Source organism: Archocentrus centrarchus, chromosome 17 (genome assembly GCF_007364275.1).
Source record: "Archocentrus centrarchus isolate MPI-CPG fArcCen1 chromosome 17, fArcCen1, whole genome shotgun sequence".
NCBI classification, from domain to species: Eukaryota; Metazoa; Chordata; class Actinopteri; order Cichliformes; family Cichlidae; genus Archocentrus; species Archocentrus centrarchus.
Window position 1 is genome coordinate 25,364,705 of NC_044362.1, and position 24,508 is coordinate 25,389,212.

Below are 24,508 nucleotides of genomic sequence, written 5' to 3' on the forward strand. Positions count from 1 at the left end.
TTTGGCTGTGTCTCAAATGCTGTTACGAGTTGTGCCATCTCATTACCAAGCCAAGCTAAATAAGATGATGACAAATAGAATGTGTTCTGCATCTCCTTGAAAGTTTGCCAATATAATAATTCTCACTTGTGTTTTATTGGCAACAGGGTAGAGAATTAGATTAACCTTTGATATTGAACCAAAGTGATAAAATCTAAATGGGGCTTTCTTGGCAAATAGATTTCAGCTTATTGATTTCTCATCATTTCCCGTCTCTCTGTCATTGAGGAAAAACATTACTCTCATATCCAGTATTTTTTTAGGGATTAGTCTTTCTATGTCTTTGTTTTTTTGATGAATGATAATGATTAGAGTGTTTCTATCAATCGAAAGATAAGAGCATTCTCTCATCAAAGGTCACACACTAAAATTGTCACTGCTAATAGGAAAGCACTCAATGCAGTCATTTATCTGCTCTCTGCATTCTTTTATAAGATTATTCCTATCATTTCATTTATTAACTGCAGTGACTGCTACAACTCATGACCTGATTGCTGGTTATAGTTTTATTGTCTGAGAAAGTTTTCTTTTTGTTTATGGCAGATCTAAGGTGTGTTGCCACACAATTAACGTGGACTTACTCGAAGAATTTAATACAACATTGTCCCAAGACGCATGAAGCGACTCTTACATGTAGTGTTAGATGAAAACACTGTAGAAAAACATTTGATTTGGTACGTAAAGCACACACCAAGAGATCAGACCTCATCGTCCTCACTCATTGACTTTGTGAACATTACATGCAAATGCTTTCACACTTCTCATAAACAAGATTGCGCTGCCTTTGGCATTCATGTAAAAATAAATAAGCAAGGCTAGAAAGCAAATGTAGGGGTTATGTCTACATAATCACAATAAAAATGGGATTTATGTGTAGCAGGATTACTCATTAAGGGCTGTACAAAATTATTTTTGTAGAACATCCATTAGTTGTTCCATTGTTTCAATTTGGACCAAAGAGGTAGACCAGATTTTTGCCTAAATATGATGAGTATTAATTAAAAAAGAAAAATCCAGAGACTGTTGGAATTCACCATATAGATGGGCTTTTAGTTGAAGACAACTGTAAGGTTTTAGACTCACTGAACACTTTATTAGGTGCACTTTGCTACTTTTGGGTTGGACCTGCTTTTGCCTTCAGAACAGCCTTAATTATCAATGGCATAGATTCATCAAGGGGCTGCAAACATTCCTCAGATTTTGGTCCCTATTGACATGACAGCATCACAAAGTTACTGCAGATTTTTCAGCTGCACATCCACATTTGAGCTTTGTGTCTTGGCCTGTTATCTTGCTGGAAGCAGCCATCAGAAGTTACACTGTAGCCATAAAGGGATGCACATGATCAGCATTTAAACAATGCTCACTTGGTACTGAGGGGCCTAAAGTGTGCCAAGAAAATATCCCCACACCATTACACCCCCAGCAGTTGTGTGAACCATTGATACAAAGCAGGATGGATCTATGCTTCAATGTTATTTTTACCAAATTGTCGTGTGAAATTGAGACTCATCACACCAGGTTTTTTTCAGTCTTCTATTTTCCAGTTTTCATGAGTCCATGTGAGTTGTAGCAGAAGACCGCCCACTGTGGTCTTCTGCTGCTGTAGCCCATTTGGTTCAAGGTATGCTTTTCTGCATACCTTGGGTTGTAAAGAGTGGTTATTTGAGTTACTGTTGCCTTCCTGTCAGTTTTAAGCAATCGGACCATTCTCCTTTGACTTCGGGCATCATCAAGGCATTTTTGCTCAGAAATGCTGCTCAGTTTTCTCTTTTTCAGACCATTCTCTGTAAATCCTAGAGATGGTTGTGCGGGGAAAATCCCATTAGACCAGCAGTTTCTGAAATAATCAGGTCACATTCAAAAACCTCTTAAATCACCTTTCTTCCCCATTCCAATTCTCGGTTTGAACTTCAGCAGGCCATCTTGACCGTGTCTACTTGCCTAATTGCATTAAGTTTCTGCCATCTGATTGGCTGATTTCCGTTAATGAGCAGTTGAACACCGGCCACTTAACAGTTTGTTAAGTGGCCGGTGAGTGTAGACCACTGGTTCCCAACTTTTTCATCTGATCTGAAAAGCCCTGTTCATTTTCTAGTGACCACTTTTAGCTAACAGTTTTAACTGCTAGCCATACTTTTAGGTAATTTTTTCCAGTTTTGTATTTATAATTTTAGATGGCTATTTCAGCTGTTTACCTTATATGGTTAGCTACAAATTCCATTCGTTTATCATACTTTGACTAATAATTTCAAACGCATATGCATACAACACTATTTCAACCTTTCTAATTTTTTGACTATTACTTAATTCCTTTACCTGGCCACGCTTGTACTGGTAATTACATAAAAACCTGCTTAACTCATGATTACACTTCTTGCTCATGTTGCAGGGTCAGCCTTCATGATGGTGAACACGTCAGGACGCTTTGCAGGGCAGAAGGCCCTGCTGCTGACACCTCAGCTGAAGGAGAATGACACCCACTGTGTCATCTTCCACTACTATATAGGAGGCAGAGACAACAGCCATCCCGGGCACCTGAATGTCTATATTAAAGAAAACAACAGTCCCATGGGGATGCCTGTTTGGAATGTGTCAGGTCCAGCCTCTCGCTCCTGGGGACAGGTGGAGTTGGCTATCAGCACCTACTGGCCCAACTTCTACCAGGTGAGGAGATGTGGTTGAAAGCAAATCATCTTTTGCATAATGTCTTATTACAAAACTAGGTTTCTCATTGTAAGCAGCCTTTTGTTGTTAAGCCAGATTCATTAAAATCTTTTTTTTGGGGTGGAGCATGACAAATTTATTATTTGAGATGGTCTAAATAATTGCACAAAAGCTCATTCAGAGCACCTAAGATTATTGATTTCAGGGGCTACCTCGGTATCCATGGTAATCTGTTCTCTCTCTGTTCCATCTCAGCCTGCTCTCTTTTTCCAATTCTGAAAACTCATTTTCACTTACCAATGCACATGACTGCTGGCCGGGGCAAGGTGATTTCACACTTGTCTGGCTATTAGTCTTCGCCAGGCTTGTTCCACGAGTCCACCAAATGTTAATTGATGCAGAGAGACCCCTTAACCTCTCAATGGGAGATGGTCTCTTGGTGAATTATTTCATTATGGCCTGGCAGAGCCGGTCCACAGTGAAGCACAGGGGAGTCCTCCTGCTTGCTCATCGTAGCCACTCTGATAACTTAGTTAACAAGGGATACCGCTGGGCTTCTCACTGCTGCATGCAGTATAGGAGGTTTAATGAGAGGCACATGGAGAAAAGAAAGGGAGAAAGAAGAGGGGAAAGGCAATAGTTGAGCAGAACAGAATGTGCTGCCATTACCAGTAATAGTCACTGTTCGCTTTTGGCAGGATGTTGACTTTTGTGACATAATAAAGCAAAGGCAGCCCAGTTAAATGTTTTCAGTTTGGCTCAAGACATGTAAAGACTAAAAGAGTCTGCCTTAGAAGCACAGCTTGTTGTGTTTGCATTTCCTCTGCTTGCAGACCTTTTTAAGTACCAAAGTTACAGCTTCAAAAAGTTCAGACACTTTGACATTAACTGCTGCTTCACTCTGACAAACAAATCGAAATTTTTGCGACAGCTGGACCTCTTGATGAGTTGGTTATGTTTCAGTAATTTTCTGCATCTAAGGTGAGTGCTTAGACCCAGGATTGCTTATTTTGTTTTCCAGTATGCCAAGGGAAATTTCCAGCATCTGTTGCCTTTTAAACCCCAGTTTGTTTGTAATTGTAATAACTGACAACATGGTCAAGTGTGAGGATCCTAATGATCTTAGCAACCATCTCTGTCAAGAAAAGAGACCAATGCTTGAAGTTGTCACTAATTAACAACATGGTGCTAATTATAGGTATATTTAATTGCATGGTAACCTACGCAATTGTCAAAGGGAGGCCACCTGATACTTGGAAATTATTTTTTAATTACCAGTAAGGCTTGAGCATTTCAGCTTTTGATAATTACTCCTGTCAGGCCATCCCTAAATCTTTAATTGACATTGTCATTCATTTCCAGAACTGCTGATCATTATGCAAAACAATATAATTTTCAGTAATCTGGAATCTATATGTGCCTATATGTCTGCTATTTAAAATACTTTGCATATTATGAAAACCCATGATTTATCCTCAGACACAGGAAACAAAAGAAAGGGGGGAAAAACCAAAATGTGCTCATCTGTCTTGATTTTCTTTTTTAATACAGTAGAGTCCACGGCAGAGCTAATCAATTCTGCTGTAATGCTGTACTTAGCCATGTCCCTTAGGGATAACCCATGTGGTGATGTAGGCATTGAACACTGGGTTCACTGTCTGTACCTCTGACAAATGAGAATGGTGAACTTTCCTGTGATATCAACAGCTTTGTCCCATGTGAACATTTTCACTCTATGGGTCAGGCCCAATTATGCACTGCACTATTATTGATGTTGGAATCAATTATATCACAGCTATTAGGCAGCCTGACTGATGTCTGTTGCACAAACAAAGGATTTCAATTAGAGTGTGGGGGCCAGTTCATTTGTCTGGTGGCGATATATGGAGTGGTTGGCCTTTTAATTTCCTTTAAATTAGTCTGTAATGAGGCCATAATTGGCACCCAAGACATTCACTTTCATATTTCATGAGACAAAAAAAGAAATTTATAATTAGACAGCCTTATCTGAAGGCATCCTGCCTCCCAGATGACAATGGTAACTATCTCCGCCTCCACATTCCTAGGCTACAAAAGGAATCTCAGAGATATATCTGTGTGGAGCTAGCAGGACATAGGTTTCTGGGTGACACCACACACATGGAACACAACCACTAATATACGTGATTCGCTGGAAGATACAGGCTTGTATTTAGGGAATCATGGCATGCCAAACATGTGTAGCATATGCGGTGTAATGGGTCTCTGTACCACACCCTGGGTTTGGGAAGGGACTGGCATTCTGTTTCCCTTTTTATCACACTGCAGACCGTAGATATGCATAACTCTGACATTCTGCAGGGACACACCCTCTGACGGGGCTTAGGACCATTTGTTTTGCAGGAGAACTTGACCCTAAAAATAGGGTTACTCTAGTCTCATACGACACAGTTGCACTTGATTTTCAAATTTCTCTTGCCAGAGATGGAAACGTGTCAACTAAATAACACTCACTACAGAGCAAATGTTACAGGCAACTGTCCTTTCTCGTGCAAGAGATGCCACTTTAATTTTGAGCCAAAGTGATGATTTGCCCACCCCCAAAGGAATATATATATATATATATATCTTTTTTTATGTTGTCTAATTGTTGTGGCATCTTTGACAAAAAAGACATCCTAAGTAACTAGAGACTGCCAGCTGTTTGTAAGTTATGCTTGGCCTACTTAAAATTTTAAGTGTTGTTTTTTACTTAGTTGAGATTGTCTTGGACAAACTGTCTAATAAAAAAGGATTACAGTTGTTTTTACTACATATTTACATGCAGGAACTTCCAGGAAAGGGAAGTGGCTATAGTGTATAAGCTAACTGACCAAGCTACCGTACTACCTGTTTAGACTAAAGAGTAAAAACAAGTAATATAAAATATCAAACTAATATTCTTGTAAAAATTTAAAATTAGCAGATAAACTCCAGTAAAATTAAATTAATATATAGGGATTTTATGCCAGTGATGTTACAAGCATACCACTAACTCTAACATACTCCATTCCATTATAAATTACCATACTACTGCTGCATTAACTACCACATTTACAATATAATTAATCACGCAAAAATATTTTTAACCTATTCTCTCTCATGCTTTCTCTTTTAAGAGAGCCCTCTTCTTGTGGAAAAGGGTTAACTTTAAGACTCCCACCCTTGCAGAGGTCCTCTCCTGATCTAAATCTGAATATCTGTAATGTGGAAATTGTCACGGTGGAAGCAGCACCTTGGTTACTAATATCAAATGATCAGATGGAAGTAAGTAAGAGTTGAACTTTGGCTAAATTGAGCTTTAAGCATTACTTTGATATTTGGAGTCTCTCCCCTCACACTCTGTTTGTCACAGACTGCGTGCTAATCGTCTCAAGGCTCAAACTTAATTTAACACTTGCATGTCATAACACCCATCAGCTGTGACATACTGGGGAAATAATCTCAGTGGCCTGCAGCTGTGTCACCAGCTGCAGTCCGGTTATGGAGCAGAGGGCATTAGCGAGAGCTGGACTTCTCTATGCGCGCAGACACCCTCACTCAGGTGTCATTTGAAGATGTGCCCATTTGTCATTGGTGTTATAACTCTCCTTTCTCTTCCTCAGATTGTGTTTGAAGCCGTAACCTCAGGGCAGCGAGGCTTGCTGGCCATCAAAGACGTTGTGGTCCAGGGCCACCAGTGCAGTAAGTCCTTTTTCCCCGTCACCATAAAAGAATATCATCAAACAGTCATTGTCCATGACACCCTGCCAAATACCTGTATCGTTGTTCTGTTCAGGGCCTCCCAGTCAAACAAAAGGCCTTCAAAGAATATTCTACAGTCAATCCAAGTACGAGTCCGCCTCCTCCTAGCTCCCTTAAGATTTATGAGCATACAGTTGACAAGCTGAAGTGCGCTCAGGATATAATCTTGGAGTAGCTCTGTTAAATCTATGCTTTGAGAGAGATGGTAGAAATAGTCAAAAAAGGGGATGAGGAGCACATTCTATCATGCATTATGCTGCTTCTTGTGTTTGGATTCCACTGTTTTATTTTATATTTTCCCCCTCCCTTAAGGACATTCAGTAAAGTATCTCGTCAACATCTGTTCAGAATTCTGCTACCCCTCGGTGAATATAAGCAGAAGCTCTTCAGAGTGCGCTACAGACGTAATGAACGAGTAATCACTGGCATATTTAGAATTTTTCTGCTTCGGCTTTTTCGATAGGCTGCTGCTGTGGGAGCAGAAGTAAGAAGCCTCTTCAGTATTCTTCACGTCTATTCTTTTCCGCGCTGAGTGTCACGTTAGCCCATATGGCGCTCCACATTCTAAAATCTAAATCAATACCACAAGGGTTTTCATCAATTGATTTATGCTTTACTCTACCCTTCATAACTGAAGTATCAAGCTCTGATTGTCAGGCACTAATGACCTGCTAACCATTTGAAAACAGCTGAATTCCTACAAATGTTATGTCAATAAGATGGATTTATATAGAAATAGGTGTTGCATATAAATGTATTGAAGTAAATCAATGAGGTCTCGTGACGTGATGGGTGTTTAAATGCAAGTCAATCAATGATCCACTTACTGGCACTTGGGGATTCTTGAATGATAAGCAAAATGATCGGAGTGGCTCATCAGTGGAGCACAGCCAATTCATTTTCTATTTATACGACCATGTGGGATATCCAAGGTGTGATTATGCCACTGGGTGGTCTGCCTCTCCTTCCATCATTAAAGACGACGTTTGCAGTGAGAAAATATACATTTGTCTTTTCCATGTCAATCCATCCAGCACCGAAAAGACAAACGTCAAAGTTATGAAGGAGGTATAGTTCAAAGACAAGGTTGTAAAATATTAAGTAGAAGTGAAAGTCTTGATGATGAAAGTGATCGAATTAGCTTTTGCCAAGTCTTTAGAGATTTGGGTATGTTTCGAATCAAGGTCGCTCCACTGAAATGCCCTATTTTTCTATGCAGAATAGCGATACTAATCAAAAAATGTTCTATATAAGATACTTTCTGTGGACCATCCCAGTGAATGAGTATACTGATAATGAGCACAGTTGGAGACGAGAGAATAATGCTTTTTGAAAAATCGCCTCAATCACTGAAAGAATGCAGTAAAAGAGTAGAAGTGAGGCTTTTGGTAGGTCCCATATTAGACTCTGGTGTCTCATTTTAAAGATTTTGGTGGAATGTTACTCACAAAATGATGCCGGCCTTGGGCTTTAAGGGTTTTGCATAGTGTGTGTGTGTGTGTGGGGGCTGGGGGGGCATTATCTTTTCAAAGATACCTTTCTCAGTTCTCTAAGCATAAAATTTGATGGTGCAGGATCATAAATTAGCATAGTGCAGATGTGGCTACTCTAGACACCAGTTGTCAAGTCATTCTCATAAATTGCAAACCCATCTCTCTTCATCTCACCGCAAAATCTTTTATGATATTGTACAAACATTTGTCTCTTTTTCATAGTGAATACTCCTCACTTCCTGACGATAAAGGGAGTGGAAGTCAATGCTGGACAGACCGCATCTTTTCACTGCACCGTCAATGGACACAAGCGGGACAACTTCCGCCTCTGGCTTCAGGTAAGAGATGTTATCTTGTTTTTTACGCTGTAGATCAAAGTGTGAAATCAGTATTTGCATTTTTCAACAAATGAGGAAACAGTAGGAGTATTTTTTATCATTCTTGCAAAGTCAGCGTTCTTCTTGTGCCTGTATGATTTTTCTCTGGTTCTCTTCATTTCTCTCCAATAGTGTCCAGTTGTTAACTAGTGAGCAGAATAAGTAGTTAAATACGAAGGCATGGATGTTTAACCATAAACCTGATAACATAGAACCACATGTAAGCCTCTCTCTCATAAATTGTAAAATGGCATCCCTGGACATTATCCTCATTTCTAAATAAGTTTGAGTGGTACATCAAATGTTGAGATTGGGCTTATCTTTTAAACAATTTTAACTGTTTACCACTGCCAGCCACATGTTAATTTTGTTATCCTACAGTCAAACTTGAATCTATTTTTGCTTTCTTTTTGGAACCAAATCTGATACTTGGTTGCCAGCCTGACAGCCAGTTTTAAAGTGTTTCTTTCAGGAAACACCGGCAGCTTTTGGAATGCATCATAAACAATTTCAAGCTGAGACATTCACACTTTGCTTTATTTTGCCCTTGTTTTTGAGATTTCACCTGCTCGCCAGATTTCCAGAGACCTTTGCATCTGGGAGGTTGGGGATTAGGGTTGTTTCAGATCACCGCAGTATTGTCTTAACCTATATAAACGTGGGCTCTGTGGATACTGCGTACTATATCCGGCACAACTGTGCTGCACAGCAGTCTTGAATTGACCTTGTTCTGAGCAGCGAAGGTAGTGCATCTGGCAGACATAACCCTGCTGGCTCTGCTGCTAAGCACACTGTCACACATGTGATCAGTGGGAGCATGACGCTGGGTAAAGGTCCTCTGCCAGGTACTCCATCATTTTAACAAACACGTCCTCATTAGCACAGGAGCTGGAAAACAAACATTAAGTGAAGTCCCCCGATGACAGTAATGAAGAAATATTTCTAATGAACAAATGTCCCCCATCTGCCTGCTGTGAGGGGTGACAGCTGGGGAGAGCCCACTGTGTGTGTGTGTGTGTGTGTGTGTGTGTGTGCGCGCGTGCATTCCAGTGTGATAAATGTATCCCCACTATCAACCGCCAATGGGAATGAAGGGACACAAACAAACATGCACAAGAACAGGCGACAAGTACACTCAACCAGAGTTTTTTAAACACACAAGGTCAGGCCACTTTGCTTATTAAACCTTTCCATTTTGGAGGCTCACTTGTGTTTGTCTCGGTTCCAAACAGGGCATGGGTGGACGGGAGGCCCCAATGAAAGCCACTAAACCTTGGAACAACCGCCGCTTCATCGGCACTTTCGATGTGGAGAACACAACCAAGGGCGACTCAGGCCGCTACCGCTGCATTGTCCACTCAGACAAAGGGGTTGGAGTGTCCAATTATGGTGAACTAACCATAAAACGTGAGTATTTGTCCCAAAGCAAAGAAAAATACAAACCCAGCCTATTTCAGTGAAAACAAGGCAGAAAGCAGGAATGCTTTCCCATACGCATGACCTTCATGCATTCAGCAAAGTTAACAGGAGATAAACAGGAACTGCTGCGTGTTTGTAGATGACAATGTCCTCTAAGGCAATACTAAAAATACTAGCTTTTTATGTTGATTTGTTATCCAGAGGACTTTAATACTTCCTCTTTAAAGGTTGTCCTTGACTGAGCACAATCCCCCCTAAAAGATCACAAATGCAAGAGGCACCAAGGTTTACAGTAACCTCACTGATATTTCACTCCTGCAGTCATTTGATATGAATTTATGGAGTCGTCCGAAGCTAAATCCAGCAAGGCCTCTCTTTCCTACAGCCCTATAGCCCAGTAATGGCCACCTATATTTCTTCACCTCAATTTTCTCCCTGTGCTCTCAATTGAATTTATGGTCCTGATTTTTTTTCTCCTCTTTCCTTTTTCTTTTTTTTTTCTTCTTCTTCTTCTTCTTTTTTTTTTGTCTTCAAGCTTTATGTGATTGATAGGTTTAATCCTGGCTGTCCAGATCGAGGTCTGTCAATCATGTGAGAATGGCTGGGCCCAGACACAGCAGAGCGTAGAGGGAGATAAAGTCTCTCTGCCTGAGTGTATCAGTGGGTTTCAGTGGTGTACTCAAAGAAAATTTACTGACACATTGGAGGCACTCAAAACCACACTTGTGCATAAATTCAGCAGCACAATCACTTGCACATCCTCACACTTGCGCAAACCTACAAGAGAGCAATATTTTTGCTGATAACTGCTTCCAGTGTGTTACTGTATGGATATTTTCTTCTCACTCAAGACAAACCTCTTAAATTTAAAGTGCTTTCATCATAAATATTTAAAATATTGTAATTTTCTATATTTAGGCATGTATCAAATCTTGTAAGTCATTCCACTTTAAATTCAACAGAGATGTCACACTTCGGTGACTTTAGCATAAGCCAGCTCATTAAAAGAGGAAAAGAGGCGTTTTCACACTTATGAGTGTCGCACATAAAATGCTGATATCTCCCCTTATCGTACCAGTCATAAAACAAGTGCTTAACCCTCCTAGCAATAAGTCTGAGTTGTAAATCCTCTTTAAATGTGTATTCACCGTGCCCGTGACTCGTTTTTGGAGGAGTGACCATGGAGTGATTCTGTGGATTATGAGCCTGCTACAGTCATACGCTGGCTCCCCCCACCCCACCCCACCCCTCATTACCATACACTGCCTTTTCCTTCAACATGAGGAGAGTGAATGCTTGATTATCCCTGATAATCACTTCTGCCTTTCATGCCAGCGTTCCATCAGATTTATGTGCCTATGTGGAAGCGCGCTGCATGTATTTGCGGAGTGCTATAGAGATTGGCCCAGAGCAGCACCCTTCCGGTGCCCCCCTTGTGATGAGCTCTCCTGTAGTGCAGCCAGTGGTTTTGAAAGAAGGATAATTACTCCTTGTCCAAGTGCTGGCTCTTTTCTTTGCCTGGTTAGAATTACCTGGAGCCTGCAAGCATTTGCTGGGCTCTAACATAGTATACTTGGCCATGCTACTAACTGAACAATGCCGAGGTGCAACTGTGCCGGCACTAATGAGAATAGCCACCGAAAATCAGCCAGCCAAGCTCCTCATTTTCCTGTGGCCACCTCTTCTCGTATTAGGAGCAGATCAATTCTTTACTCAGAGCAGCCCTCTTAGGAAAGCGCACATCATAATGAGGACTTCTTGCATCTTAACAAGAGAGGATCAGGGGATGTAACAGGCAACTGAAAGAAGGATTTATAAACGATGAGGTCTAACCTAACAGCAGAGGCGAGCGGCAGCCCTTATTATTGCACTCTGTGTGGTGGATGGCAAATGGGTAACAAGGTGTGTGAGTGTGTGCACGATGTATTTTTAGCATTGAAACAACTAGTTGGTTGATCATTAGGTTGTTAGAAACACAATTTTAAATGTAGTGAAGAGTCTAATCTTTTAGGTCAGTTTTTGAGAAAAAGTGTCACGTGGATAGATTGTATATAATAATGGACACGGGCACTGTGGCATCACCCACTGGTTAGCATATACCATTTTATCCAAATTTTTCTACTCTCATGGGGGCCATCATTTACAGCATGAACATCATGTTGTATTAAATAAAACTTATACCTAGCAGTTGAGACCATGAACTCGTGAGGAAGGTGCTTACTGAGATAATAGGTGAGGTTTGCCCACTTCTTTTTGCAGAGTTGTCGCTCCCTACGGGGGGATAAACGCAGGTTTAACGCAGTTTAATAAAACAAGCATGTCATGTCACCAACTTAGGGCAGCATTTTTTTTACTGAAAGTTTATGAAATAAGATTAGGCATCAAATAAAGCCAAAAACTGTCAGTTTCAAGTCCTACTATAATGGTTTTCCTTTTGGTTCATGTGCATGTCATGATTTCTTTTTTTATTTAATTATTTGCATGTACATAGATGTGCAGTTGTGTGATTGGGTGCAGGCAGGCAGGTGCTGTGGTAGAAGAGGACGCAGCTGTTGCCAGGCCGTTTGCCTGTCTGGTCAACATCATGACAACAGCTGCTCGCTGACCCTCGCGTATGGCTGCCACTGTCATCTGTGCACTGTCGCACATTTCCAGCTAGCACCGGGCTCAGCTTGAAGACCTTTCCAGGGCCCTGCTGCTCAAAAGCTGCCCTACTAAGGCTTAAACATTGGGAAATGAGTTGTTAATATCCTGAAGTGTTCCAGCACTTGAGTGCATTTCACACCAGTAATCCGTTATTTTCAGTGCATCTGCTATGGCTGTTGAACAGAGGATTACTGCACCTACAGGAATTATTTCATCACCATAAGCTGCTGTTCCTTTTGTGAAGCAGTAACTTTTCAAAGTTAAATGAAATGCTTATTGCTGTAATACATCATGCTGTTTAGTCTTTTGCTGAAATGGTCTCAAGTGACAGCAGCAAAAATAGAACTGAATGGCACTGGTGGCATCCATGCGTTATAGTGCATATAAAAGCATGTTCTCTGCAAAGAACAGAAAAATGTTTGGATGACTAAGTAGCTCTTGCTTGGTGGAGTATCAGAGTCATTTTTATTAACCCATTAGTTACATTTTGTGCTATGTGTGAATCATCATGACTGAGTCAGCAGCTATAAAGTTTGCCATATTTTGTGGGCCATTTGGTCTTGTGCATCACAAGGTGTTATTGAAGAATGAGTGTGTTGACAAATGTGTCAAAATCTGGTAATGGCTATATTATGTTTGTGTGGAGGCAGGATAATTAAGTTTCTAAGTTGTGCTTTTGGGAAGTTCTTCAGGCTTTCTTTATGACAGCGTGCTGTTCTCTGAAACCGATATTGTCACATTTGATCTTTTCAAGCATTAAAAAAAAGTAATAATTTCATCATACTGATAGTGCAGAGTGAGCATGTGCTGTTTTCTGTTGCTTAAATTAATCTGAGCATATTGCCACTTAACTCAGTTAAATCCCTTTTAGGGCAAAACAACAGACTATAAAAGATCATCAAAACAAGCCAGTGGTTTAACCCAGATTTTGGGTCACCTTATTTTCCTGTCTGGCTCCAGCATGCAGACTGGTGCACAATGTGTAAGTATAAAAGAAGACCTGGTGGATTATCTGGTTCGCTTTAGGTGATGTTTGACAGCAACTCTGGAAGCTTGGATTAGTGGGAGTTTAGGGACCTGCAGCTGAGGTCACCGTGGGGTAACCATCTGCTGAGGAAGAGCCTCCAATTCTCTGGACACCTCAGCCTGCTCCTCATTTGCCTGGGGACTTCTGCCTCTCCATGACAACTCCATGAGTAGCAGCCGGGTGACTAATGGTATTATTCTGTTACGTGTACCCTCATTAGAGCTACTCACTGGGGTCGCTGGGACATGCAACTATTGTAGTATGTGACAAGGGTAGATTCCTAAGCAATTCCTTAGCCGTTGGTCATAGCTTTTTTGTTGTTGTTGTTGTTTTTTGGACAGTGGCAGGTTTTTGGTTACACTAGGAGACCTTTTTCAGAGAGTGAAAGAGATGCTTTCTGTGCATTCCTGTCTGAATGTTTAAATGGTAATTTGAACAAATTTTCACATGGATTTAATAAAAAACCAATTTTTTTTTTTTTTATTAAAAATGAAAATTTTGCATATTCTGTAAATCACTGTGACCTTTTTGAGTTTTTGTTTGTCAAACCTGACTTAAAACTGTAAATACAGAAGTATAAAACTAGTATTACCAACTTCAGAAGTTTCCATTGGCAACCGCTCAAATGTTACTGCAGCAACCTCCTTATGTGGTTATGATAAAGCAGTCCTGAAAATACAGTTTGGGGGAATAGTGACATTTCAAGAAGAACCATTAAATAAGAAATGGCACAAGGTTTATGTTAGATTAGGGAAATACTGGTGACATAACAAAGAGAAGGTTGTCTTCAAGGTTGCCATGGAGCATTACATTTATCTGAAAGAAATAAACTTTATTTTTAAGATATTTTTTTTCCTGTCAGTTCAAGCATTGAAGGTTAAAGTTATAGATTCTAAATAGATTATATTCCATTTGTTACACTAACTTTTTCCCTGCCTTCAATGTCTTTTTTCCTTTTTTGTTTAGAGAAGGTCGTAAGGGTAAATGAGCCAAACTTCTGCAAATATTTTTCACTTGGTACAGCATTAAATAAATCTGATTTTGTTCAGTCAACTGATCCATTTTAGTCTACTTAAGTTATGACAGCTATCATTACTTACAAGTTGGGTTTTAAATATGTTAATAATGTTTTAGGTTAACCTCATAGCAGAACATAACATGATTTAGTAAGTATAACACTCAAAATGATTGTTTTCCTGCATAAAGCCTTTTGCCTTTCTATCTTTAGAGACTTTTCTTTTTTTCTCCACCACTGCAAGCCCAGTCTCTTCTAATGTTCTTTAAATCAAATTTAAGCATGCAGAATAACTTAGTTTCAATTCTGCTCATCAAAAACATATTTAAAGCACCTATACTGTATCTCTGGGGAATGTGCTTAGCTTCATTTATACACTATAGGGACAAAAGTATTGGGATATACCTCAAGCACCTTGCCATTCTGACTGCCTTTACAAACATTTGTGAAAGAATGAGTTGTTCTAAATAATTCACAGAATTAGAGTATGGTACTGTAATAGGATGCCACCATTGCATCGAGTAGTTTCTGAAAATTTCTTCCCTATATTATTACACAATGAACTGTAAGGGGTACAGTATTATTGCAAAGTGGAAGTGTTCAGGAACCACAGCAACTCAGACATGAAGTGGCTGAGTGCCGAGGTGCATATTGTGTAAAAGTCATCAATGCTCTGCTGACTCAATAACTGCAGCGTTCCAAACCTCGCCTGGCATTAACAGCACAAAGACTGCGAACCAGGAGCTTCATAACAAAGCTTTACCAAAAGAAAGCAACTTGTGCAGGTGGCCCACTTGGCAAAATTATTATCAATGGCATTTTTCTTCAACATCTCACAGAACATTAACTACCATAAATTATTATCCACATATGGTTCCTTACTGTATGAGTATATACCACAGTTAATAAGATACTGAGGAGTTTTGTGTGGGGGTCTTTTGTTTTTTTTAGGCCTACTGCTCAACTCTTTTTAGCTTTAAATAAAATGACAAAATCCTACAACAGTCATAAGTTTAATAAACCTCCTCCCAGAATCAACTACTTTCCCATAGTCCTCTGATTGGAATCAATACATTGTTTAATGGGAGCAGCATTTACCAAGGTCTGGGTAACTTTATTTACACCTCTGTAAGGAGCTGCCATCACTTTTAAAATGTATGTGATTACATGGCAGAGTGTACTACTGATGAGAGATTCCATTCATCAAGCTGGAACTATTGATTGTTACAGGGCTCTTGTTGAATACCTCGATTATTTGAAAACATAAAGATATTCTTTGTGTGCTTCAAGAGAATTTTGATGTGGTTGATTTGGTTTAAAAGAAGATATTGATTTTGGGCATCTTGTTCACTTGCAAATATTCTGCACAGACCTTTTTTTCCATGTGTTTTACACAAACTAAAAGTACATAATTGCTTTTTTTTATTGTGAAAACCTTCCAGAATTACAGTTTGATTACTTATTGTTGCTAAAAAAAAATCTTTTTTTTTTCCTAGAGCCCCCAGTGCCTATTGCACCACCCCAGCTGACTGCTGTTGGTGCCACCTATCTTTGGATCCAGCTCAATGCCAATTCCATCAATGGAGATGGTCCAATAATTGACAGGGAGGTGGAATACCGCACTGTGTCAGGGACCATGTATGACCTGCAGCCTGTAGACAAGACCACACACAAGATTGGCCATCTGGATCCAGACACTGAGTACGAGATCAGTGTCTTGCTGACCAGACCTCTGGAGGGAGGCACTGGAGCTCCTGGACCCCCTCTGAGGGCCAGGACCAAATGTGCTGGTAAGGTCAAAAATGCTAACTACTTGCACAACACAATTAGAATTTTAAGAGAATGATGCATTATTTGCATGCTGTTTTACAGTGTCATATGGATAAGCTTAAATGTGTGTTCTGTAATATTAATCCAGACCGATATTGTTAGGAGACGGTTCGCCTCCCGCCTTTGATCACCTCGTGATCAAAGGCGGTTGCCCAGAGGTTGAGGGTGTTGCACTCTCAACCTCTGCATGACTAGTTGGTCACCACAACTAATTGTAATTGGTGCCAAATGGAGAGAAATTAAATGCAATGCAATTTTTATTTATTTTTCTTCTTCCCCTAGTGGCAGTCCTATTTTTTTCCCCTAGTTGCTCTCCTATTTTTATTCTTGTGTGACTCAACAATTAAGCAGGATACTCAGTCTTTGTGTGTTCATGGATTAACTGTAGATCTGCTCCAAAATTATTTTTGGACAAGGGCTTTTCTCCACAGGTATTCAATTCAATGAATTCACCTCAAGGAATCAGACAACCCCCTATGAGCAAGCACTTGGTAACTGGGAAGAAAAAACTCCTTTTTAACAGAAAGAAATCTCAGAGTGAAGTGCTTTATTGGGGTGATATGGTACAATGACATCTTTAAGATAACATGGGGTTGATTATTCAAGACCTTGTATGTAAGGAGAAGGACCTTTTAATTCAATTCTGGTTTTAACAGGGAGCCAATGAAGAGAAGTCAATGTGGGCGAAATATGCTTTTTCTTTCTAGTCCCCGTCAGTACTCTCGCTGCAGCATTTTGGTTCAACTGAAGGATTTTCAGGGAGCAACCTGATAGTAGTGAATAACAATAGTCCAGCCTAGAAGTAATAAATGCATGAACTAGTTTCTGAACTAGTTCTGTCACAAATATTGTGTAAATGCAAGAAAGCAGTCCAACATATTTGTTTAAAATGTGCAGGAAGGACATATTGTGATCAAAAATGACTCCAAGATTCCCCACAATGTTACTGGAGTTCAAGGTAATGCCATCCAGAGTAAGTATCTGGTTATACACCACATTTCTAAGATTTCTAGGTCTGAGTAAAGTAACCTCAGTATTACTTGGCTTTATCTGAATTTATTAACAGGAAATTAGAGGTACTCCAGTTTTTTATGTCCTTAAGGCATTCCTGCAGTTTAACTAATTGGTGTTTGTCATCTGGCTTCATGGATAGATAAAACTGGGTGTCATCTGCATAGCAATGAAAATATATGCTATGCATTCTAATAATACTGCCTAAGGGAAGCATGTATAATGTAAATGGAACTGGTCCTGGCACTGAACCCTGTGGAACTCCATAATTAACCTTGGTGTGTGAAAAGAACTCCCCATTTATATGAACAAATTGGAGTCTGTTAGATATATATGAGTCAAACCACTTCAACACAGTACCTTTTAATACCTACGTCATGCTCTAATCTCTTTAATAAAATGTTATGGTCAACAGTATCAAGCGCTGCACTGAGGTCTTGCAGAACAAGCACAGAGATGAGTCCACTGTCAGAGGCCATAAGAAGATCATTTGTAAACTTCACTGATGATGAATTGTGAAGCCTGACAGAAACTCGTCAAATAAAACATTCTTATAAGTGGTTAAGACAGCTGGGTCTTAGCTAATTATATTGTTTTAAATAGTTGTTCAAATTACTGCCATCTTAAAGGCCTATTGCATGTAGCCCATTAATAGGGAGAGATTGATCACAATTAGTCTCTATCTGATTGTAGTTGTGTGCACTTTGACCAAGGAGTTACAAGAGTTCCTGGATGTTTTTTGTAATTTTGTAATTCTTGAAGACTTACTTTTGCATCAAACTTAGGATATACTAATGGTCAAACATTGGTATAAACCAGTATTGTTGACTACCATCAGCCTGGCAAATATGACAATGTGGTAAATCAAAAAATAAAGTTACATTTACTTGCTGTTTCTCTTGTGCTGCATCAGTTTTCATTTATATGACATAGATTAATTTCATAGGTTTTAAATTTGGTTTTCCAGGCACAAAGGGAGAAATGACAATAGAGCAAGCACACATACACAAAAACGCTGGTATCAGCATTGATTGTCAGTCACATTGTTAGTTTAAACCCTGTGGAATTCTGGCTTAATACCAATCCCTTTATCTTCAATTGTCCCATCCTGGACAAATTGGCAGTGATTTAAAATGTTTGTCACTTGTAGGTGACATCCTTCCAATTAAATCAATTACTTTTATAAATCTCTTGCCAGATGTAGAACATTCACTTTTTCTCTCAAAATCTTGGAAAGTTTCACACACTTAAGCAGCAAAGAGAACAGAAGAGCCCAGATGTCAGAGGTTTAAATAAAACACCTGTCACTAGCTCAGAAGTTCTAATCATTGATTGTCACACAGATAATTGTTTAGTTGAATTTTCTTTGTAGGGAATCTGCACCCTGTTAATGTTTCCTTTTTTTTGAACCAGCTACAACCCTGTGCTAATAATTGTTACTGATTCAAAAATAAGGGTGGCTCTGTGCCAGCTCAGAGTGCTAAAACTAAGAGTAGACTACCTAGTCAAAATATCAAATGATGACACTTTGGCACTTTTTTTTCAGGATATTGATCTGCTATACCACCATGCTGTCCTGCTTATGTTTACAAAATAAATTAGATGTCTCGAGACATTTAACTTATTTTGATATGATCCCTTATGTTATGCATCTAATTTTGTATTCAGACAGCACTGTTATCATTTGATATCGCAATCTGTTCATTTCCTCGTGCCAAATTAAGACTGTCTACATTGTAAGATGTCAGATAACACCCCCCCAATAACAACTTGAATTTATACTTTCACTTTCGTTGGCAGAGCATTGCACAGTTCTAACACAATGATTGTATTAAATCAAGTGGGGTACTTTTATTCTCTGTTGAATTAACCCCTTCGGTCACGATACTGGAATTTTGGTGGAAAAAAAATCATCTTCTGCCTACATAATCTTTTTTAGGTAGGGTATGCCAGAAAATGAATTTTGCAGTAAAATATGTAACTATAGCAAGTGATGCGTACAGTTGTGTACGTGGTTGCTTAAGGGGTTATACAGAGTAAAAAAGTGGAACAATGATGTGAAAGACTCTGGTCTAAGCAGTCCTTTCATTCATCGTTTAATTTATGCTGTTATTATTGCCTCGATTTAGTTGTATTTGCACTATCCTCAATGGTTTGTTTGTAAATGTAAATAATTTTTTTTAAATCATCTCCTCCATTGTTCGTAAAGCTCCATTGTGTTTTCTCTAAAGCTTCATTGCATTTGAAGTGAAAAACTGGATCTCATAATTGCTCAACATATATCATTGCTACTGTACTTGGTAATTATTTTTCTGTTTAGAGAAAGCCCTTGTGTGCTCTCATTGTTCCCAACTATAGATTTTCAGAAATAATTTTTTTCTTTTTTTTTTTTTCCATTTACACCTGGAACAATGGCGCAATTCTTAAGTTGAACAGAAAGACTAAACACCTGTGTCCCAGTGGAACAATAACCACTAAATAAACGCTTGAATTTCCGTTTACCTTTTAGAGTGGCTGTGTGTCATGACATAGGTGATAATTTATAGTTGCCCTCAGCTATATAAAGCTGAAAACTGGCCTACCACATGATTAACTTCCTAACTACTTGTTTATTCTGTGTAATTCTCATTCCAAACAGACTTCAAGCTTTTTAATTTGTCGTCTACACAGATTGATAATATTTGTGAAGCACAGTGGCTCCTTAATTTTGGATCATTATATTGCTGCTGTACTGTGGGATTTCAGACTCAAACATGTAGATAAACACTTTGATGTTATTGTACAAATTGCCCTTCTCACAACATTAACTAGCTAAATTCCCTCAGTGTACTAGGATGCCAACATGAGGAACAAAACAAACTGAGCCTCAGCAGTTTCCTCAGCTAATGCCGTTTGGTGTCCTAAAAAATGCTGATGAAAATTAGATTCCTCTCCCCTTTCTGCCCAGGGTCTAACCCCCTCTCCCCACTGTGAAGGTCATGAGCTTGTTCATTTTTAGTCTGGTTGATGGGGATGAATGGCCCTCCCTGAGCGGTCCTCTGAGCTAGGTCCAGATTCTGTGGGGGTCCTACTCTCTGGGCCACCTGCTGTCACAGTTGTGAGATTGATGGCCATGGCTCCTGAAGTGTGTTTGAGGAAGCAGCTCTTGATCTTGTCCAGCTCTCTGCTGGTCTTTCCCACTGACAGCCTGGGTCTAGGCAGTGCTCCTAATTGAACGGTTAAGACTCACTGGGCCATGTGATATATCAATGTTGATACAGACAGGCCCAGAGACTCGCTCCCCATCTCCCTGTACTGCTGTCTGGGGGCGCTAATGAAAATCTGTGGCCACTTTAGAGTACTGCCACTCACATCATTATTCATAGCCATGCTTTGGTCACTTTGCAAAATGAGCAATGTTTCTGATGACAAAGGATGTTGTAATTCAATCTTCTGTAAAAAGGAGAATGTATAATGCAAGGATGCCACCAATTCGATTCAGAGGCAAGAGGAAAAAAGGAGATAGGGGATTTCTTTCTCATGAAGGACCTTCATTACTTTCCTGGTGAACAATAAAAGAATGTCTTATCTAAGGCTCTGTGATTGCTTTAGGGGGGGTTATTTGTTGGGGTTTATTTGTTTCCAGAATAAGTCAAACTATATTTTGCTTTTGCATATCCTCGTGTTTTCGGACTGTTGACGCTGAAATTCACAAGTTCACATTTGCCATTTGCTCCTTTTCCTACTGGCAAACATTTTTGAGTTGAAAGTGAAAAGCATTTGGTAACTGTGTTCCCCTTCCATGTGAAATTTGTGTCTTTGAGAAGTTGTTTACCACTTGAGAGTCCTTCACACTCTGTAAGTGCTACTTGAAGGAATGCACTGTATTATCAGGTGGTGCCCTAGGATCACAGCGTGGTGCCCCACATTTCGGCAACATTACTGAGAGACCATCTCACACAGAGAGACCATTTCCAGCCCACACTAGGAAAGCAGATCAGCAAACCTTAAACAACTGCTCATCTGCAGTCTGAGCAGTATTTGAGGTCTTGATGGAAAAGTGTTTTCAGCATATTAATCTGCTTTGTGTTGAGGCATTCACAGACACATATTGAATGAGGTGATGCTACAGCACCACCCCACATTTGAAACCATTTCCTGCATACTAAATTAATCAATGTACTAATCAACTTACTTGGATTGTTGAGTAAGGCTCATGTTCTTTTTGAGTCGAGGCTGACTTCTTGGCAGATTGTCTTTTAAATATCTTCCTATAAAGCCTTTATAAATGGTTGATCATGTGGTTATGTTCTTATCCTTCTCTTGTGCTTCTGTTATTTGCCTTATCTTTTTATTTTTACTTTATCTTGTTTTTCAGATGATTTAACAATTTGTGATTTTTTTTTTTTTTTAAGTTCTCTACTGTTAAAAAGTCTTTGCATTTTATTACAAAATTGAGAATTACAGTAAGTGCAGTGATTCATTGAAATATATAAAAATGTGAAGCATGTCTCAGGATGGTCCCACACTGCTTCTCTAATGTTGAGGTCCGGGCTCTGGGGAGGCCAATCCATAATTGTTCCACTGTGTGCTTTTCTATCCAGGTATATTTTTAATGCATTGGCAGTGTGTTTGGATTAATTGCCAATGCTGAGAAATGAAGCCATTTCTAATCAGATGCTTTTTAGATGGTATTGCATGGTGGATCAAAATCTGACAGTTTTTTTCTATGTTCATAATTTTGTCAGTTCATCATTTTTGACAACATCCCCCTACACCACTGGCTGAAATGCAGCCCCAAACCATGGCAAAGCCTTGACTGTGTTTTACAGATGGCTGTTGACACTCACTGTTGTACCTCTTTGTACACACTGATGAGTTGTACCAAAAAAATTCAAAGTTGGATTCATGTAGCCACTGATTTCAGTCCAGTTCTTGTATAATTTAGCAAACCTCAGCCTTTTCTCCCCTTTTGAAGAATTGCTTCTTGACAGCCACCATTCTATTTCTGATGAGGTTAACTGGATTTTTTTTTCCTGTTTCCTAAGGACATGACTGTCAGATACTGATCATCCGCTGTAGATAATATTTATTTCTATTTATTTTTAAATTTTTTTAGCCCTACCATGTCCTCTTTTGTCCTCCACTTGTCGAGTTTCCTCAAATCTTTCAAGGACACCATGTCCAGATATGCCAAATTTAAGCTAATAGCATTTTGGGAGTTGTTTGTTTGTGCAAAAATACTATTTTTATGCCCGTCAAATTGTGTTACCTTTGGCATTTTTCATAGAGTCTACTAAAGAAATGAGAACAAAGTGCTTGAAGATGCCATTTAAAATTGGTTATTTGTTGTCTCGTATAGACACAACAGTGGTTCAGTTAGGTATTTTTTTATAAGCTTAAATGATTTATAGGTTGGTCTTAAGAGGCTTAATAAACCAAAAAAACCCCATTCCTCTGGTACAAGGACTTGACTGAAAATGAGTGAAAAAGCAGCCAATGCCTAAAGAAAAACTCTGAAAGACCTTCAGAAAGCCTGCAGAATTGTTCTAGAAAAAGTGCTTTATTCATAAAGTTTATTATTAAAATCATTGTTTTACAGCCACTTAAAGCAGATTGATCCAGAGTGATGTCTGCATGTGGCATGTTCTTTCCACTCAGCACTTATGATGCAGTGGAGATAATTTCATACTAGTTGCCATGGTAGAAGAGCAATCTGTCCTGTGTGTATCATCTCCACCCTATGCCCTCCGCTGTCCCGCTGGCTCTTGGGCGCTTTAAAAATGGCAGTACATGATGTCCATGCTGGGTCCAAACACCTGCTCAGACTCCAGCTTCTGCCAACTCCACATCTCCATCTTTAAGTTGTCTCCATCTGTGCTCTGATGCCACGTGGGAGTAGTCTCATCTGTTTGTTTTCACTTTGCCATTCTGTTGCACCGAGTGCTATTAAACACAGGGGAATCAGCATTAATCAGGGATCATCCCTCACTTAAACACTCATTTATAACAGTGGAGAGTAGGGAGGAGCTGCGCAATTATGTTCACCCTCACCGAGGTTGGTTATTTGCATTTTGCCTCCTGGTTAATTTGTAAAAGACCAGATCTGTTTTGACGCTAATAAGAATGATGGCAGTCTGGAAACAGTATAATCACTATTTTTTTCTTGTATAGTAATTTAACTGTGATACTGGTTCAGAAACATAATGGAAAACTGTGTGGATTCAGATTATGTTCACTTTTCCTTGATTAATAGCATTTTTACCATATTTACCATAACTGTCTCAACAAAATCTAGCTTGGTAAAGTGTCTATTGAATACGTTAGTTTTTTTTTGTTTGTTTTTGTTTTTTAAAAAGCATTCTTTTATGCATAAGCCAAGTAGGCTAAAAGTAAAATATAAGTAATCAAAATGTATACTGACATCCACACAGTGGGTTGAGCAGTGTCACATAGTGGAGAGAAGGTGTTTTAAACACGAGGGAAAGAAAAATGGAAACTCTTTTCCAGCAAAAAGGTTAAATAAATTCCAAATATTTAAAGCAAGACAAACACCGGCAGGCTTCTGAATTTGCACATCAGTACTCAGTAAATTTGAAGCTGGCTTGCAAACATTAGCATTAGAAGCTATAAAAAATTTTTTAAAAAGTTCAAGCCAGGCTTGAAGTAAAATATCTCTGCACATACTAACATGACTAGCTACACATTAAGTTTTATAGCAATAACTGTTTCTGTTTAAAAACTAAAGATGGCAGTAAAGGAGGCTGTGTTCTTCATGTAGCTGTACTGATTACATGCCCTGAACAGGTTAGTTTTAACTCTTTATAGGCCACTAATTGAAATACTTGGAAATTGAGAATTTAAAGCTGAAGTGATAAAAATTTTGTGACTTTTTTTCCTAAATTATTTTTATGTTACAAATCCAGGTCATTAAAGTTACCATATAAGTTACCATAGGGTTAGAGTTACAGTTAGGGTTGGGGTTTAGGTGTCATGATGTCATTTTCTGTGATGCAGCCTGATCGTCACTGATTGGCTATTAAAAAAAAAATAAAAAATTCAAGTGGCTCTACGACCTCATGGACAGGTGTGGGAGGCCAACTTGGATGGCCACTAAAGTCGTTCAATATAGTTTCTTGCCTAATAAAAGGATCAATATACGCATGACAAAAGATATGAACATTATAATAAATGATGGGTGAACAAAGGCCTATCCTGTACTTTATACACCCCCCCTTCCCTT

The 24,508-nt window shown here is 39.2% G+C and overlaps 1 protein-coding gene across 1 annotated transcript in view; it reads left to right on the forward strand.

The window, feature by feature from the left end:
- The window catches only part of ptprma (protein tyrosine phosphatase receptor type Ma), a 164,199-nt gene that overhangs the window by 54,225 nt on the left and 85,466 nt on the right, over nt 1-24,508 (forward strand). Inside the window, exons 3-7 of the mRNA XM_030751347.1 lie at nt 2,432-2,706; nt 6,330-6,408; nt 8,184-8,299; nt 9,571-9,745; nt 15,942-16,235. Coding sequence (XP_030607207.1) covers nt 2,432-2,706; nt 6,330-6,408; nt 8,184-8,299; nt 9,571-9,745; nt 15,942-16,235 — 939 coding nt within the window. The remainder of the gene's footprint in view (nt 1-2,431; nt 2,707-6,329; nt 6,409-8,183; nt 8,300-9,570; nt 9,746-15,941; nt 16,236-24,508) is intronic.